General features: G+C 40.0%; 1 protein-coding gene across 1 annotated transcript in view; it reads left to right on the forward strand.

Annotated features, from left to right (window-relative positions):
* LOC109383909 (unconventional myosin-XVI-like) overlaps positions 1-20,466 on the forward strand; it is a gene marked incomplete at its 5' end in the record, with an annotated part of 103,610 nt that overhangs the window by 42,447 nt on the left and 40,697 nt on the right. Inside the window, one exon of the mRNA XM_019644752.1 lies at positions 19,264-19,422. Coding sequence (XP_019500297.1) covers positions 19,264-19,422 — 159 coding nt within the window. The remainder of the gene's footprint in view (positions 1-19,263; positions 19,423-20,466) is intronic.

Here is a 20,466-nt window from a genome sequence, read left to right on the forward strand (position 1 = left end):
TGGGGACGACTTGGCCCTTAAAATTAAGAATGACTAAATGTTTAATTGTCTATGCCTTTCTAGATGCAATTATTTCATTCATTCACAAAATGTTTTACATCTATAATATGGCTAATATCATTATGCTAATTATTTCTATTTGCCTTTATGAGACCTAATTCAAGTGAAGAGGGAGATTCATTGGCTTGTTTAGGCCACTAGGGTGCTCCATTGCTCCAAATGGCATTGCAGTGTTTGGTTGAGTTTATCTAGAACAAAAAATAAAATGAGTATGTTATTCTCCACTTACTGAAAATGATCAAAATAATAAAACACTGACAAAAATTTAGTACACCTCAGAAATCTGGAGACATGAAGGAGAGCCAGGCTGAACTGAGGAAAAGTCTGATTTGCAGAATGTTCTTTAATTGTTTCATTATTTTCTGATACTATGCATTCTTAAATTTATAAGATATAAATAAGTAGTTATAAACGATGTCAACAAAAATAATGTACAATATTTATTTGCATATAATAGGTGGTTATTAAGCACTTAATGAAAAACCTACTTTAAAAAAAACCACTTTGACGTGTAAATACATTTGACAGATTTAGCCCTTTGGCATTTTTACTTAAGAATCACTTAAGCCAAATGGAAATAACTATTCATTTCAAATCTTTTATTTTATCAAATAAACACATTGATTAAGAATGTTTTGAGATTTTAAGTGAGAGTGTTATATAAATGAATTTTTACAATATGATATTTTTATTCTGTAGGGCCATTCGTTTAAAAAGGAATTTGTTTTAAAGGTAGCCCTATGGAAAATTTCAAATATATACAAAAGTAGAGAGAATAGATTAATGAACTTTCTTTGTGACCAATCCCATTTCATCTCTTCTCCCACCCAGTTCCCTCCTCCACCATTAGATTATTTTAAAGTACATCCCAGAGTCAAATCAATTTATTAATAAATACTTATAAATATTTTATTATAGAAGTCCTTCAGAAAAAAAATCAAAGATTTATTATTAAGTCACTTTAATTAGTTCACACCAGTTGATCCATTTCAGCCTTCACAGACATGGGACTGCTGCTCAGGACAGAAGCCTGCCTCTGGAAGCCATGGCATCATTTTTCATGAAATAAACAAAATAATTCTCAGTGGTTAGCTTTCCCCCAAAAAAACACTGGCTTGTAAGATGTTCCACATAGGCTTGGAGACAGCCCCTCACATGGGCAGCTGGTGCAGACAACCCCTTCTATTAAGAAAAAAAGGTGTGGAGGTCGAACTATTACATCCAAATAGAAGTAGATATAAAAGATCAGTGCTCCAAAACACATACGATTATATCTCAAATCAACATTTTTGTGAGGGTTAGATGTTTCTATGCCAAATTAAGTGCAATTACTTATACATTGTTGAGTAGAAAGAAGGATGCTTCAAAATCACTGAAATATTATGGAATTATTGGCAGTAATCTGTGACGTGTTCAAGGATAGTGTTTGTAAATTGCCAGTCTCTGCTCCTTGTGTTTAAAACAGAAGTTTCTACACTATCTTCATTTAATCTCTGATACATGAGATGGCAGAATAAAAAATTAGTCTGCTTTATGCATATCTCGCCATCCCATAATGGGACGCAGACCTTAACATCCCATAGGCTTCTTACCTTTACACAGGTTCTCAATGCACTTTATCCTGTGCAGAGCTGTTAATCTTTCTCACTCCCTGTAAACTTTCTCTCTATGGTGATTTATTTGGGGAGGGGGGGGAAGGGGGTGTGGCCTGAGGCTTGATGAAAATTTCAAAGGGCGTGGACAGAACAAGCACATAGTTTACTGATGTGTTGCTGTCTGCATTCCTGCCTTACATAAAGTCTCCCTCCTGTGAAAGTAAAGCATTCCTCTGCATTCTAGAACCATTTTGAATCAACACCAAATTCCCCTCATTTTCCAAACCAGTAAGCCCTTTGGGAAGATGAGCTTAACACCCCTCTCCCCAGAGTAGCTATTGTAGTTCTCCATTTATCATTAACTGGATATTGGGTAAGGATGAGCTGTGTCAAGTTTCTTCCCTCGCCATGCCGATGAGCCAGAGCTTTCACATAAGAAGAATATATTTCTCTGTGAGAAAAGGATATTTCCACCAAGTTCTTGGTCCCTCTGCAGTAACAAAGTATTTGTGTTTGGGACTTGCGGCTATCCTAATTCCCCAAATGTCCAGTAGAAATAATACTTAGTTCATCTCCACTTAGAAATGCACTTTCAATTTTAATAAATTGATTGGTAGCCAAATTTACCTATGTTAAGAGCATAGAGCTCTTTATCTTCTAATTGGACATTTTTAATGTGTTTTTGATTTTGAATGCTTGTGCTTTGAATGTTTGTGATATTTTCCTCATAATTTATAGCACCTTCTCCCTATAAATGCCCAAGAATTCACACAGGGAAATTGTGCAACCAGGGCCCTGAAACTGGACTTGCATTAACTTGTAGAGCTAATTCCATATAGTCACCCAATCGGCATTTACTTAATGTAAATATAAGGCTTGCTGCTGGGAATCCAAAAACTAAAGAAAGAAAGCAGGCCCTTTCACAAACAGTGTAGGAGACAGATGTGTCCACCCAATTTCAATGAGTGAAATTCTAATGGAGGAGAGAGAGAGACTTTAGCCTAGGCATCATAAACCATTAGTGGGTCTAGAACTGAGCTCCAGGCGGCCCATGAACCCCAGCAGATGTGCACACATGGTATTCTTAGAGACCAAGAAAAGGAGTGAGTTACTGCCTGAGAGAGTCGAGAAGAGCTTCCACTGAGCTGACCTGTGAACAGAAAGAGTAATGGATGATGGTGACAAGTGGATGGAGGTCTCTGGGTGCAGAAGTAGAACAGGTGTGGCAGCCAAGAGTCCAAGTGTGGTGAGACGTGCATGTTTAGAGTACATGGCCCTTTTAGGATACAGCTGTGAATGTTGAGAAAAAAAGAGAGAAACGAGAAGGTACTACTTGCCTTGCATGGCATCACAACAGGATAAGCTTTCCACCTGGAAGCTCTGTGACAAGGCCCTGAATTATCGCCATTTGTTTCTCTTCCTCACGTGGGAATTCAGCATTAACTCTTAGGATCTCTTCTATGAAGAGTGCAAAGAACCACGGGAGGAAAATTAAACACGATGATAATGGCAATATCTAGAATGCACGTGACCTCATGTAATGGAAAATACTCACAAATGCTATGGAACATTTGTTAATGGTATTCTATTCATAATAATAATAGCTAATATTTGTAAGTGGCCCTTTCCTGTTGGCCAAGCATGTTGACATCTCTTTCCTCCCCCGATCCTTGCCTCTGGGGCGAGTGAAGCAGGTGTTAGCATCCCCTTTTACTAATGAGCAATCTGAGACTTTGAGGGATTAAGTGATTTTCCCATAATCACAGAAACTAATGGAGCTCAGAGTCAGGGATCAAACGTGTCTCCTGTCTCCCAAACCCTGGATTCTTTCTATGATGCCATTCTCAGTCTCCAAGCACAATTAAAAATTTTAAATGATACCAAGTCTCTGTTTCAGAAAGGAATTCCCTTCTGAAGTTAAACATAAACTCATTACCAGGAAAAGATATGGGATGAAACTCCCCCCCCTCCTTGTAAATGTTCCTGAGGGACATCTGTGTGTAGCTTTGAAGCTAAGAGGATATTCCTTTTGTACCACTCCACCTATCCCTCTTCTTGTCCTCACTTTTCTACAAAACTCTTTCTAATCCCGTGTCCCACAAAGTGTCCTTTCTAACGCCAGGGACCCATGGCACACAGGTAATTCTTCACTTTCTAAACGGTTGTTTTTTGGCCTCTATAAGGCTTTGCTTGAAAACTGAGTTTCTAATTATTGATATACAAGCACACACTAAAGTTGCATTCACTTGTAAAGTGCTCATCTTTCCTTTTTAAAAGGAAGGCATTTAACTCCATAGGATGTGAGCTTTAGTCTTATTGGTGGGGCATCAGAGGCCTGCTCAGGACCAGCCAGAAAGTAAAAGGTGTGGTGCTCCCTCACCTGGTACCAGGGGCCATGCTAGGAATTGCATGGATTGTCAGCAGTGATTTTCAGCAGCTACATAATCGGGGCAGGAGAGAGACACACACTCAAAAAACCTCTCATCATCTGTCTCTACAATAACTTTCAAAAAAAGAAAAAAAGTAGAAATTCATTATTTTCTAAATTATGTGAATATAGAAAGAGCGATATAGATGATGGCAAAGTTAGAAACATGACTGAATAAAAAACTAGTGTCAGGTGCATACTCAGGGCCCCTCAAATATTAAACTCATGGGTCTCATGACCATGGTTCTTCTACGAGGCCATGCTGCTTCATTATTCTTTGAAACCCAGGAGCAAAACCAAGCAGAGAGTAGTGACAATTAAATATATAGATCAACCTAATCAAAAAGTTACCCTTCAAATAGTATGAATTATCTCGGGAAATTACCTTAACATATTGGCTGTGAATCTACAGCCTCTAGCATGCCAGTCATACCAGAGATATGTATCTTGCATAAATAGTTCATCATTTTTGAGATGAGCCAAACGCTGCAAAGAGGCCATCACAACTGAGATGTTCTATAATGCATTGTCAGCGGGAGAAGAATCTATTGTACCTGGAACTCAAAAAACAAAAAGACAAGTCTTTTCAAAAATGGATTATCTTTCATAACCAGTAAATATTTTTCATACTATCAACCTGTTAAAGCTAGCAGCTATTGTGTATTGTAGGTCTCTATACTGGATTGTGAATTAAACTCCCACTGGAGGCTCCAAAGAGAAACCCAGTGCTTTATCCTCTAAGCCACTCAGCAGCTCTCCTTAAGCAATTTAATAAAGACCTTCCTGACTATCTGCATCTCATTATTGCCACATAATACAATATCCTGGGGTTTTCTTCCTTTTGTGAAGAAATGCTTAGAAGCGACATGGTGTGCGGAATGTTTTCCTAAAAATGGGCTGGACTCGTGCCATGTTCTCTCTCTTCTTTAGAGTATTGAAAAAGAAAAACCTATTTCTTAATTACCTACCAGCATTTAGGTCCTTTATGCTGCCTTGAATCATTTGTATGATTAATCCTCAGATTAGCCTAGAAAATTTTGTACCACCTGAGAGCTAGCTATATTCATTATCATTTTGCTGAGTGCGCCATTCCACAAGTCAACAACAGTCACCTAGCATCACTGTGTGCCAAGCCTCTTGGGTCTTTTTTCTACTCTGGTTTTTACTGCTCTCTGTTTCTGGTTTCTCCTTGAAATCTGCAATGTACCTTTATAATTACTGGCCGGTTGCAACTTAATAGTACATGTTAATTGTAATAAGACAATAAACAACAATCTCATTCATTTTGCTCCCCACATAGATGACTAGGTCCAGAAATATGCAGGGTCCAAACAGTGGCAGGCAAGAGCTCAATCCGAGATTACATAGATTTACAATAGAACAATCGCTTAGCATGATACCTGAGAATTTATGCATTACCCAAGTCCCTGAAAAACCTACAAAAGAGCTTCCTCATACTCAAAACTCTGGCTCATAATCAAACATACTCTTCCAAAAGCAATGTCCATTTTAAAGAAAGGAAGAACTGACATATACACAATGGATACATGAGGGTATTGCCCAGGCAAATACCCATCTTTTGAATTTTGGTTTTATTATTCTCCTTTGATGTAGAGAGATGGATAATAAAGAAGAAGTAAGTGTGAGAGAGAAGACTTGAGCAAAGCAATGGGTGAAATCTATCACTATGCAGGTATTTCCAAAAAGCAAACCAAAGCCCGCAGCCATTAAATTACTTCCTAAAGCCAACATCCATCTGTTGGAGTTACACTTGATTATCTCCAGTTCTCAGGCAAGATCACCAGCTGGATGGGGCCAGGCCAGCTTTAACAGAAGGATGGAGGGAGCACAGAGGAGAACAAATAACTAAAGTAGGACAGCCCCCATAACACTTCTGTCAGTTCACACATTTTCTTAAGTAATGAATCAAAGCCCAGCAGACTCTACAGAGCAAAAGAGTATATATGTATGTATGTATGTATGTACGTATGTATTTATTTTCATGAGAATTTTATTAACTCTATTTTGTCTCTTGGTATTTAACTACCTTTATATATAACTAATAATAGAGCCTCTCTTAGATTTTTAATAGATAAATTGCTTTAAGATTAACTATTACAGCACTTAAGAAAAGTATATTCTGTTGCTCCATTTGTGGGACATTAGCTTGTGCTCCAGTCATAACATGCTGTTCTAGTGTCTTCTAGCCTTCCCCTATGTCCACCACATAAACCTCAGCACAACTAGAGATTTAGTTGAATCACTTACATGTCATACAAAACAGTAAAGCTCTAATTGTTAGCATTAATTTCACTGGTGTAGTTGCAGCTATGTGGGGGGTCTCCTCCATTCACTTACTCAGACTTGAAATCATGTGTAATTTATAGAGGCCAGGATAGTGTCACAGGACAGAGGCACCATGCTTTCTGTATGGTGATGAGGGATCATAAAAATGTCTCTTTAATCCGATGACCATTAGAAAGCCCAGTGATGTGATCCAGCTGCTCATCAGAGAGCATTTCCATTGCTGTGGGGACTGAACACATCCTAGGAACACTCTGTAATGGTTTTAGAAAACAATGTCCTATTTTTCAGATGATAAAAACATTCTATGACATGGCCCCAAACATGCAGTATTTCAGGACTTAAAACCTCAGAGGTAATGTAAGGCAAAATGTACGGCTGTTTTCTATTTACCTCAAGTTTTCAAAGAGGCTTGGAGAAATCATTAAGTAAGAAGGGCAAGCTTTATTTATTTATTCATTTGTTTAAAAAACTGCATCGAGGAGCTATTTTGTGCCTGGCATTGCACTAAGTTGTATGGATTTTAAAAACAAAGTGTGGGATTTGCTCATAAGCAGCTCACAGCATGGAAGCGAGGAACCCAATGCATCTTGGCAGAGAGAAACGCTGAAGATATTATTTGGGTTTCACGAAACACTACTTGCCCTTCATGCTTGTGAAATGCTGCATTTTTATTCAATTCATTCTACTCTCTTCCCTTTTTAAATGATTACTGTGACCCACTAAATTGATTTCCCAACCCATATATATGTCCATAGAAACACAGGTCTAAAATGTAGGATTTGTGTAGAGGGATGGAGAAAGATGAGACTAAAACAGCAGGAGAGAAAGTGCCAGTACAGAAGGACCCCTCCCTCCTGTAAGAGACCAGTGTGTGCTCCACCCTGCACTGTTATTAATACAACAGCATGATGACATGATCAACTTATGTTCTGAAATTACTACCCCAGGGTATGTAGAAAGGATTTTTCTAGATTCATTCACATGCAATCATATATACTTTAGGAATGATTAATGAGAAATGATTATTTGTGAGGCATCTGAGAAGGGAAACCCCACCACTTGCCTAGCCATTGGCGCTTTCTTCCTGCCATACTAGGTGAATTGAGAAACCATTTGAGACCCAGGTTTAGCCTTGCCCTGCAGTGCCCCCAGTTGCTCATCCTTTCAGAGTAACTGATACCTACTCTGTGATGTGTCACTTGAATGGCTTCGGGTAATTCTGTCCCATGGGCATATGATTTAGAGGCACAAGACATCAGTAACGCCAACTCATCTACCTACAGTAAAGGATACACAGGAGCTAGCAAAGAATCAGTCCAAATGGCTTGAGGAGAATTTTGACAAGAATGTAAGTATACATATTTTTAATTTATTAAAGGAAGGCCTCAGAGCTACTGGCTGCTAGTCAACCAATGTGGGCAAGGGCTCTTCTACAGATGTGCAGGGTTACCACCATACTGTTGTTACAATATTGAAATATCTTTGTGTCAGTTGGAAATGACTGCTGTCCTGAGCCTTCCGGGGTCACAAGCCAACCCTACCACCTTGGGTGTCCTGACCCCGGTTTCTTCTCAGTTGACTATTTACACAACAAGAGGCTTAAGGCATATGGCTCCCACCTGTTCCAGTGAGTCCTGGCTTGTGTCCTTGGGCTATTAAATATTTTAGGTGGGTAAATTTTGTAATTAGTTCTGAACAAGGATTTTGTGTGTGTGTTTTAACTTTTGTTGAGTTTGCACGTTCTCTCTGACCTGCTGCAATTATATATCAGTGAAATCAATGCTAACAATGAGAGCTTTACCGTCTTGTATGACACACAAGTGATTCAACCCAATCTCTAGCTGTGCTGAGGTTTATGGGGCAGAGATAGGGATGGCTAGAAGGCACCAGAACGGCATGTTACGACTGGACCACACAGGCTGATATCCTTGAAATGGAGCAACTATAGATAATATTTTCCTGAAGGACTGGGGTAGTTATTCTTAAAGCACTTTGTTACAAACCCAAGAAGGGCTCTCTTAGTAGCTATACATAAAGGTAGTTAAGTACCAGACAAAATTGAGTCAATGTAATTCTCATGAAAGTAAATAAATATAGAAATAGTCTTTTGTTCTGAAGGGATTTGCTGCAGGGCATCGGTTGTTTGCCCAAGAGAGGACGCCTGAAGTAGGAGCGTTATGGGGGCTACCCCATGTTGGTTTTCTCAGGTGATAGGCTTCACTAGCTTCCCGTCCATGGAACACCGTGTAGGTGTCCCCAACACCAAATGCTTTCAGGAAAAGAGCAGGTATATTCTTTTCTCCACCTTTGCTTTCTGGACAAAGTGAAGGGGAACCATTTCACTGAACTAAAGCCTACACTGCCGTGACCAACAGTGCTGCTTCGCAGGAGCTGCATTCTGGGATGCCTGGATTTACATTACCTGGCATTTAGGAAATGTAAAAATAACAGCAATATAAATAACTGCATGACCTATGAAATTATACATGAGGAATGGGTCTCCGAGCCAGGCCAGCCTGTTGTTTAGGTGTCGCATATTCAGCTAATTATAGGAAAGGCACGCTACCCAAGTGCAGGGAAGGGAAAGGAATGGATGGGATTTTCCCCCTATTATGGCAGTGACAGAGTAGACAAGCACAACAGGATCTAGTTAGTTACATTTAAAAGAAACTTGGCACAGAATGTCCTGTGCATTTTTGGGTCCTGAAAACCTTATTTACGCTGACAGTCATTTTTGTAACTTGACTATCAATACGTTCTTCCCCTGCTCCACATATATGTTGTTGAAGATATCACTCAATTTCCTGCTTCAGCTGGTCTTTTGTAGATAAACGCGCTCCTTAGACTGGGCAGGCGCGCGGGCGGCAGGATCTAAGAGTAACAGGTCAAGGAAGCATTTCCATTCCACCCTCTTAACCCAGAAGATAAACGTTTGTGGTGCTTTCTGCCACCGAAGAATGCTTAAGACACAAGTTCAAGAGGAACTTTGATCTACTAAAGAGTGGTGATTTTATAAAGGGTTATTAAAAAGTCAGAAGGCTTGCTGTGGGCCAGCTCTAGCCTTTTAAGGTCAGTAGCACATAGGGCAATTATGTTTTCTTAGCCCCCATCCTTTCCAATTGCCACAGTGTTCTATATTTTTTTCTCTTTCTTAAGTAACCAGTCCTCATAGAAATATAACTGTATTTGTGGGATGCTGCTGTGTCACAAGAGTGAACATGTGGCAACCTAGTATTCTGTTCCCAGTTCGGCATGACTCTTAGACACTGAAACCCTCTCTTGATACGTTTCTGCAACTATTAGCAAAGGGATTATAAAGTCGGCTTCACCTGGTTGAGGGTCCGTTTGACTTGTGTTGTACAGAACATACAGAAAATTCACCCTTCATAAGCATACTCATACCCCCCTTAATAATACACCCCTCTATGGACATCTTGTATCTCATTGTCCAATCCCATGTGTGAAACCTCTTCTTATTTGACTTTCGGGTCACCCACTGTGCCTGTGTGAATCCTCACACTTGACATTTGTCTTTCTCTGAGCCAATATGCCAAATGTTTGGGTTATGCTTTCAGGTATAAGAAAAAGGTTTAATTCACTTCCTAGAAGCTTGTTATAGAAGAACGCGGGAGACTGAGTGATTTCTAATTTCTTATCTGTATTTCTTCCTCAGGTGCAATAACATAAGATTTTAGATATATCAGAGATTTAAAAGACATTGTTCCCTGTGACACAAACTCGATTTGGTTTGACACAAACTAGATGCTGGATTGGGGTCTAAGTGACCCTATCCAAATTAATTACACATCATCTATATGTATCTATAAGCACAGTCTGGCTGTAACTTCTAAATTTTAGAAACGATAACTTGAGAAGTGGCAGGACCATGCCAGCCACCTCTCTCAGCATTTGTACTTTTCCTTAAATGCCAAATAGGAAAAAACAAGCACATTCCCTTCGTGCAGTAGCCTTGCTGAAGAGGAATTTTCCTATAGAGTTGCAGAGTGAATTATAGCCAGCATGAGTAATGAGTTTAAAATGTATTTTCGCATTTTTTATGCCTTGCGTAGCACTCTCAGTATTAAATCAGTCAAACAGCTATAGTTTGTTTTTCTCCTGCATTACCGAGACCTGGATCCTATCTTACACATTTCCAAAATACACTCTCAAATGATCTCAAGGTAAGGGAACTAGGGGAGAAATGATGTTTTTGAGCTCTCATCTTCAAGAAGCATAGCATTGCTCATTTCTTCCTCACTTCCCTTGACCTTTCCATGGCATTTGGTACTGTCAGCCTCCCTCAGCTTTGCACAGCCCTTCTGCCACCCCCACCCTGCCCCACGGGCTCCCCCCTTCAAGCCTGCACCTGCCTGTTTGTATCCACTATCACTTGTGCGTCACCTTCTGCCTCCTTACTCATAGGAATGTCACTTTTCCTGGAAGAAATCCTCCCTACCGAGAAATTCTTAAGTCTCTCCTAGGCGTTTTCTTTTCTATCCTAATAAATGCTCTTGTTCAAATAATTGCCACAAAGTTTATCCCTTGGGTATGAAGCTGTCACTTCAAAGTCAGCGTGTACAGCCCAAACTCACCCTCACTTCCGGGTACCTCGCTGTGCCTGACTTCCTCCCAGCCCCTCATCTCAAAGGGATCTTTACCTTGGCCCGCTCCCTGACTCGCCGTCCCTTCTGCCACTGCCTGAGTCTAAGTTCTCACTGCTTTTCTGTTCTTAATCTCTCCTGGAAGCTAATCCAGCTGTACACTTTTTTCCTAGATGACTAACACTTTAAAAATAGTCTTCTTCATGTCATGCCCTTACTCAAAATACTCGCTGGAGCCCACTTGCGTGATGCCGCATAAGTTCTCAATGGCCCCCACTTCCTATGGCAGACTTGTGGCAGAGCCAGCCTCCTCTCTCTCTTGAGCACACTCAGGGCTGACTCTCTTGCTTTCCACTTTTTGCTACCTTTTCCCTCTTCTTACCCACTTTCTGTCCGTGCTTCAAAATCCAGTGTTTTCTCCTCCTGCCCACACCCCATCTGGCCATCGCAGCCCCTCCCCCATGGGTTCCTGGGGCATTTTGCACAGCTTTCATTTTAGCCCCTGGTCTTCTGCTGCCATAACATTTGCATTGAAGGCACCATGACAGCACTCATCTTTTGAGTCAAGTCACCACCCAGAAGCCTGAGGAAAGGCACCCATTATAATGCACTCTGGATGTCCATCCCACACGTGTTGGCATTTTATGTGTTAGAGGCTTTAACACACATACGCAAAAAGCAGTAAACATTATCTCCACTGAGTAGGATGAGAATCCTGTGATTACTCTGGATTATTCATTCCTAAATCTCTAAGATCGATGCATAGTCTTCTGTGCTTTTTCTGCTTGCGCTCATCAGTTTGTACCGCAAATTCCCATCATTTATTGCGTCTTATTGCCCCTCTAGAATGTAATTATTTGAGAGATCTTTTGTTGTAGATATACATTTCTAAAAGCTTTCAGCTAAGTCTTAGCATAAAGTTTGGACCCTGTAGGACTTAATAAATACTTGTTGAATCCTTGGAGAATTCTCCCAGTTTGGAGAAAGAATGTGGTTGGTTCCTGGCTCACCACCCTTCCCTTTTATGTTCAGCTCTCACACATCCCCCAGAGTGGCCACAGCGCAAGGAAGTCTTTCTGTTTCCCAGAGATGGATCAAGCACTGTGCCCTTGGCCACAGTTTCTTCTTGCTATTGATTTGGAGTGAGCACTTCTCTCAGTCGCTCATTGTACTCACCATGTTTCCCAAACTTATTCAGGGATACTCCTCTCTCCCCATTAAGAAGCTTCTCTCCTCCCCCGTGGGATCTTTGTATTCATTCTGCAAGAGAAGTTCCTCCCCTTAGCCTTCATCTCACCTCTGCTCTCCCCAACAAAATCCTGCCTGCAGTTTCCACTCCTACACACATCCCCTTTCTTGAACTTATTCACACCTTCCATCTCAGGGTAAACTTGCAAAATAGTTCTGTAACTATTGAGGAGTTAGGCTTTTCCTACCTGGGCATTGCCCTGAGGACCTGCATAAAGCAACAGTGGCCATCAAAAATGGCATCAGTGAGAGCCAGAGGCTATGCTGCCTTGTGGTCTTCTTCAGTGAGTTCACACCCACTCTTCTCCCAGTGAGTGTGAACTCCCAGAGTTAAGGATTTCATCAGATAGAGTACTGCTAGCCCCCTCCATGCCTGGGACAGGCTCCTTCTTTCCAGATACCCAAGCTTATGCAATTGGGGGGGAGGGGGTACTCCTTTAAGAAAAAGAATAAAGGTGACAAAAATTTAGGGAGTAAAGGGAACATTTATTTAAAATGAGAAAATAAAGCAAATTACTTACTGTTCAGTGCCTAGAACAGTGCTTGCATGTAGTAGCTGCTCAATACATATTGGTTGAAAGAAAGAGAAAAATGAATGAATGATAAAAAATCATTACAGCTACATTACTATGGAAATCTTGTGAGAAAAAGCTGTGAAATACGAACATGTTAACTGTTCATACATTGCCCCACTCCCTCTCAAGCTTCAGAAGTGACCCTTGCAAGTGGGGATGGGGTCTGGAACCTCCATTCACTGGACTCCTAGTCAGCCCGCCTCTGCCCACCTCCAGCTACCAAGATTCCAGGGCCAACATTTACCAAATCGATTGTAATTTCCTGACATTAGAGATTATAAAGCAAGACTCTGAAATACTAACTATGCATGGACCTTGCATATTGGTAGAAAAATAATGAAATATTTATCAATGAAAATTGGTAGGACAGTACTGAAAACATGAATCCCCACACTGGGGTTCAGGAGTAGATTTCAAATATCCATCAGTCTTTTATTCCACAACACTCTTAGGTAGAAAGCAAATAGCTCTGGCAATTTGAATAAGTAGAAAATTGTCACCTCATGTACAGTGATATTTGGCTTACTGTGTAATTTTAAATAAGTAAAGATTAGAACTCAAAGTATATTATTAACAGTGGAAATCCTTTCATATGTTTCCAATAATCTCATGTGAATGGGGAGACATTGTTACTGTGATATGTGATTTCTCCATAGTCATTCAAATGAATTTTTCATTTAGTAAACTTGTCAACTGTTTTAGTTACAAAAAATATAGTTCCATTTAGAACATGAAACTTCTGTAGTAATGTTGCTGTAATCATTCGTTTTTCATCCCTTTTCCCTTCTTTCTTTCAACAAACATTTATTGAGCACCTGCTATGGACAGGCACTGTTCTAGGCACCAACATTGCCTTTGAGCTCGTGGTACCAACACTCCAGAGGGAGGAGACAGAAAACAAATAGACAATTAAAATGGGATGTGTCATGCAGTGAGAAGGACTATGTGCAAAATCTAAAGCATGGAGTAGCAACAGAAGTTGACCTGGGGCAGGCAGAAGGATGCTATTTTCTAGAAGGTGGTCTAGAAGGCCCTTTTGCTCAGGGGAGGTTTGAGCAGAGACCCCCGTGCTCCCTCAGGGAGAATGAGAGGCTAAGTGAGGGATGCAGGGGTGGCACGTGGCAAGAGGGGTAGTTGGAAGCAGGGAGTCAGGTCCTGGAGGGTCTCTCAGCCTCAGGAAACCTTTGGATCTTAATCTGAAGAAAATAAGAAATCAGCGGAGAGACTTGAGTGGAGAAATGGTGTGACCTGGCTTAGGTTTTATAAGAGTCTTTTTAAACCTCAGCACTACTGACATTCTAGGCCAGATAATTCTTCATGGTCGGGGGGGGGGGGGGGGGAGCTGTTCTGTACTTTGTAGAGTGTTTTGTAGCATCCTTGTAGTCTACCCATTAGGTGCCAGTAGCATCTCCCTCTTCCAGTGTGACAACAACAAGAAACATCTCGTGACATTGCCAAATGTCCCTGGGGGATAGGAGGGTGGAGGCGTGGCAATATCACCTCCGATTAAAAACCAGTTTCAAACAATCTTACCCACTCAGCAAGATATATTAGTTATATAAAAACTAACATGGGCCAACTGACTTTTTTCTTCTATTCACATCTAGAGATTTGCTAGAACTCTCACACACCAGAGTACAATTCTACTTAAATGTGCCTACATTGCATACATGTGTTTAATAATCATATCCTCATGTAAAGACCGAGAGCGTATCTTTGAGTCAGATCCCAGTGTGATTCATTTCTCCCATGTCTATAAAAGCAACACGAGGCAGGGGTCACATAAAATCCTGTTTGTGGGCTAAAAGAAACCACTACAGGTATTCGGATCAACCAGTGTTACGATGCACCCAACCAAAGGATGCCACTGAACTACACAAACCACTGATTTCACAAGATGCAGAGATATAAAAATGACTCAGACATATCTTAAATTGTTATCCAAGATTTTATGGTTCTCACTTCTCTACTTGTTTGCTTAGATTCCTTAGGAATCTCAAATATTTCCTTTTGGTGTGACCGACTTTTCTTCACCTTCAAAACCCTGATGGCCACTGCTTGGAGGCACGAGTGAACTTGATGACTTTGTTTGCTCTGTATTATTCCTTTGAAAACTCTCCATAAAGTACGCATCTTATAAATGAACTTTTATAACTAAGGCTTTTTTGGACTTCATGCCAACATCCTCTGGAGTTGTCATTGCTGTAACTCCTTCATTGCTTAACTACAGAGCAATGGGCACACTTTTGACAAGGGACATTGAAACCATTCATTCACGTGCTAAACTGACACTTTACAACAAAATCCAATTATTGAGAGTTTCTGCATTTGACCCTTATTGTGGCTGAGTCAAGAAATTAACAAGTTGGGGCACTGACAAATGTTTGGATTTAACTTGGAGTACGGGTGTTTATAAGCAAAGTCCGACACAGAATTTAGTTAAGCCAAGAACCCCCCAATTAATATAAATGAATAAGGATAATCCTGAAGTGCAGTCACCTATATTGATTTCACAACCCTATTTCAGTGGCTAGTGTACATTTTTTCAGCCTACATTTCCCAGTTCATTATCCCTGAGGCATCGGTGATAAAGCCCCAGAAAAGAAGCTGCCTTCTCCTTTGACATAAGCAAATGAAATAAGGAAGAAAGACTTTACATAAGGGCCAAGCACAGGAGTGAGTGTGGGTGAGTAGTGGAGCCCTGCAAGCCTTAGTCTGAATCCATCAGCGACACTAACTAATTGTAAAATGTTTGCACGTAGATTAACCTCCCCAAGCCTCTCTGACTTTATCTTGAAAATAGGTGTGATAGTGACAACTTCAGAATTGTGAGGAAAACAAGAGCTAAATCAAGTATCACATCTAGCAGGGGATTCGCACATATTAAATAAACACTCTGGAGATGGCAATTATTTTAAAAGCAATGTGAATAGTAATCATTAGGTTGGCCATTCATTCTTACATCTTACCTTAAGAAGGACTAATTCCCTTACTTCAACCCAGAGCCATCCTTGGGTAAACATATGCTTTTAATATAAAAATATAAAGAACATTTTAGTTATTGTAAGGACTGCACTATTGTGACAATTTTTTTTTTAATTAAAGTTTATCGGGATGACAATTGTTAGTAAAGTTACATAGGTTTCAGGTGCACAATTCTGTAATACATCACCTATATAGCACACTGGTGTGTTCACCACCCAGAGTCAGTTCTCCTTCCATCACCATATATTTGATCCCTTCTACCCTCATCTACCACCGTTCACCTCCCCCTTCCCCTCTGGTAACCACTAAACTATTGTCTGTGTCTGAGTTTTTGTTTCTTCATTTGTTTGTCTTGTTCCGTTGTTTTCAGTTTTATATACCACATATCAGTGAAATCATATGGTTCTCTACTTTTTCTGTCTGACTTATTTGATTAGCATAATAATCTCAAGATTCATCCATGTTGTCACAAATGGCACTATCTCACCTTTTCTTATGGCAAAACAGCATTCCATTTTGTATCTATACCACATCTTCTTTAAGCATCTATGGACGGGCACTGGTTGTTTCCATGTCTTGGCCACCATAAATATTAAAAACATTTCTTGGCTACAATTTAACCTGCTGATTGGAAACATGAAAATATTTTTTTTTAAACTTTAATAGCAAAAGTGGAGGTTTTCACTATAATTTAAATATATCAATTGTTTATGAGATAGGAATCAGTTATGAGGAAAGCTAGCATCAAATATTCATACCAAGAGTCTGCCCAGTGTCTCAGAGGATTGAGTCTTATATCACCAGACATAAGAGGGCTGTCCCCGTTTATCCAAGGAGGTTCTCCTGCTTCCCACCCTTTCGTTGTAACCTCCCATTGCACTGAACACTAAACCTCCAGCCCTGCCCATGGTAGCCTCCCCAGCCCTGGGTCATATGCCCAGCTCCCTTTCTCATGTGCCCTTTGCTCCCACCTGCCCACCTCATTAAGATCCTACTGTCTGGTCTGTGGAGAAGATGAGCTCTTCCCTGCTTGGGGTCTTCACACATGTGGAGACGTCGTCTTTCCACGTAGCTACTTCTTTTCTCTGAGCTAAAAGCGACCTCGTAGAGATGTTTCCTTGAACCCATATTGCCTGAAAACTTTGGCTGCCCACCCCCACTGCCCATTAGTTTTTCTACCCAGCTGGGAGTTTACCACTTTTAATTATGTTTGTTTATTTGCTTGTCTGTCTGTTGTCAAACTGGGCAGTAAGCTCTAGCTGGCTATCTGTGGTATTCATTATTGTATATCCTAGCACCTGGTGTTGGGCACATAGTAGGCATTCAATAAGCAACTGAATTAAAGAGTAAAAAAGAACAGTTTAAAGAGAAATAAAGGTAGGTGAATATGTTGTGAAATATCTTTGAAACCAAACCTGATTTACTAACTTGCCAAAGATTAAAAAAAAAAGGCAAAATAAAGTTGACCAAATTAGAATAGATATTCTCTCAGTTCTAGCCTGTTTGATAATTGCTCATTATCAAGAGCTAAGATGGTTAAGATCACCTGACCTGATATTCTTATGCACTCTGGCTTGACCGAAGCCTGTTCACTTGTTTTTTAAGTGCAAGAAGCCAGGAGCCTCAGTGGCTCACCGGATCATTTAAATATAAACTCTTCTGCTTGGTTTTCAAAGCTCTGCCCATTTTGGCTTCATTCTGTCTATCCAGCATTTCCTACTCTAAACCCTAGCACACCTTCCTGTCTGGGAAGCCTGGACTCCTTTCTGTGCTGCACAGCCTTTACTTGTAAATGAGCGGTCTCTGCATTGCAGGTGACCTGGACAAGATCCTCACTGGTGGGTAGGAAGAGACAGGGCTGATGAGAGGAGAGTACATTCCAGACAGAGGGAAAGCACAGAGCAAAGCACTGAAACAGGAGTCAATATGGAGCATCTGGGAGAATGCCCATAGACCTGTAGTGCTGTTTGAGTGTAAGTGTCAAGGGCAAGGGGAGAGGATGTCCAGGAGAAAGAGTTTGAAAGGATGACGTCAAGCCCAGCCTTGGGAGACAAGCTCTAGAGGGCCAGCTGGCCTGCTTCCTTCTGCCTTCCCTCCCTCCCTCGTTTCCTCTCTCCTTCCCTCCCCTGGACCCTTCCTTCCTTCCTTCCTGAGAATTTAGGCAACAACAATTCATTTAAGACTTTTAAGCATGGAAATGACATAGTCTAATTTGTCTTTTGGTGAAAAACAAAAACTGAACAATAATCAGAATACACAGATAAAGTTCTATTCTGCCTCTTTCTAGCTGCATGACACTGGGTGACCTTAATTCCCTTTTCAACAAAACCGGGATAACCTCTCTGCCTATTGAGATCCTGGTTATTGGGATCATGGGAGATACACTGTTTTACCATTTGCAAAGTATAATACAGCAAAGTGTGCTTGTTATCCCTTTTGAATAATTTGTTAGCCTAAAACTTCAGAAAGACCTAACTAAAGGCAGCCAGAATCTATTGTGTACCACCAGACAAGACAACAGCAAAAGCAGCATGTGTATACTGACTTTGAACAAAAATTCCCCAGTAGGTTGGAGCTTTTTTGAGTCCTTGAGGAAGCAAGAGCCAATGCCAGGTACCCCGGCCAGTGTGAGAGAGGGACCCTGACTAAGGGTTGGGGGGGGGAAGGGAAGAGGTAGAGAGGGCTGAGCCTGAGTCCATGATGACAGTTGTGCTTGATTTGTGTCCTCTGTCCTCCGTGGACCCTGCCTGAGGATAATTCAGTCATTATGGAAAAATCTATCTCAGACATTGTTCCAAGCCCTAGCATTTGTTATGTTTTACTTCATTATTGCCACATAGTTTTTAAAAATCTTTATTTGGCTGTTCAGCCTAATTTGGACAGTGATTTCTGTGTTTGCATATCTTAGAGGGCTCAATTTGGAACATGCAATAAATATTTAGGTAATATTGTTAGCGTATAGAATATAGAAGTAGGGTTTTGAAGTTTAGTATTTCTAAATGAATAATAATACACTTATAATGTTGGAAATATATTTCTTATTTTGTTCCAAAAATGTAAGATTGCCTCAGCTCTACTTAATTTAATAATTCAGAAAACTTCTGAAACATGAACTTATTTCCACACTTCTTTTAAGAAATAGCCTTGTCTAATGGGCAGTGCTATAATGACAAGTTATTTGACCTATGACATCAAAATTCTGTACAGATATGCTTGAAAATAACAAATTATGAAATTCATTTTCCACTTAGCATTTCCCATTGTGTTTAACAATGTTGTGGCAAAATTTGATGAATATTTTTTAGGCCATAAATTTGATTACATATTATTACTAACATCATTTCAATTATGTTTTAATCATAATTATGTTTTTAATATGTAATTAATGTTTTATTTGATAAGTGGCATTGCTCTTTTTCAATATTTGATCAGAAAACAATAATCTTTCCTAAAATTTATTTTAGGTTTTGAAACGAACATGAACCTAACTAGCCGAGATGATCCTGGTACTTCAGAAATTGCATCAGAGACCCAAGATAGAAATGCAAATAACCATGGAATTCAGTTATCTAATTCACTCTCTAGTGCTATCACTACTGAAAATGGGAATTCTGTCTCAAATGGTAAGCACTTTTTAAACTCAGAAATAAATAGATAAGTTTTAAGTGGTACCGACTTTCTAGGGAGGATGGACTTAAAACATAAAAATGAAATAGGCTTAAAAACTAGAAAATAGAATATAAACTGTGAAACTTCACTGTAGGGTATGTTTTCAACATGTTATAGGTTAAGTTAAAGAATAAAGTTGTGTTAGTTGACTTTCAGAGATATTTGTGGAGTATCTGGCCTATGGGAACCAGTATAAAATGAGACTTATATGAGCAGAAGGAGGGGATGGATGCCCTGACAGTATTTTTAATTTATAAAAGTATATATATTTCTCATACCTAAAATGTGTAAAAGAAAATAATATTGAAGACATCATCAACGCCAAACTGGCTTTAAGTATTTAATTTGAGTCTATCGGTGAATTGTATCATTTAGAAGTTGGCTTGACTGTGTGTATCCAAAAATTGTGTAATAATGGCTTAAACAAATAATTTCTTTTCCTCACATGTAAAAGAAGCTCACGGCTTCTAGTAATGGCTGGTGGGATGATTCAGACCATCCTTTTTATGAGAACATCCAAAAGAGCTAGAAACAAATTGCTTTGTTTAATCTGATTACAGACACTAAAAAACTACTAACACAGTGAAACAACTAAGGCGGGACTGAAAAAGTCAGAATGGAATGCAATGGAGGCCAAGCAAGGAGCCCCATGTATGCTCTCAGGGATATTCAGAGTGCTCGTTGAGTCCAAAGAAGGCAGGGTTGTGCTTGTGACTGCCTTCTAGGATTGTGGGGACAGACTTGAAGGCCATGGGGTGGAGCCTTGAAGTGTTTATCCTAAGGGTCAGATGAACTAGAATCAGGAACCACAGCTCAGCTGTGAATCATCTCAATCCCTGAGATTGGACCAAGATTGTTCAGGACTGACAAATCCATAGGTACCTGGGAGGAGGAAAAAAAAAATTATATATATATTTCCCCCCCCAAAAAAAGTATATATATATATCCCCCCAAAATATATATATATATATATATATATATATATATATATATATATA

The sequence above is a fragment of the Hipposideros armiger genome, unplaced genomic scaffold (assembly GCF_001890085.2).
Source record: "Hipposideros armiger isolate ML-2016 unplaced genomic scaffold, ASM189008v1 scaffold_91, whole genome shotgun sequence".
NCBI classification, from domain to species: Eukaryota; Metazoa; Chordata; class Mammalia; order Chiroptera; family Hipposideridae; genus Hipposideros; species Hipposideros armiger.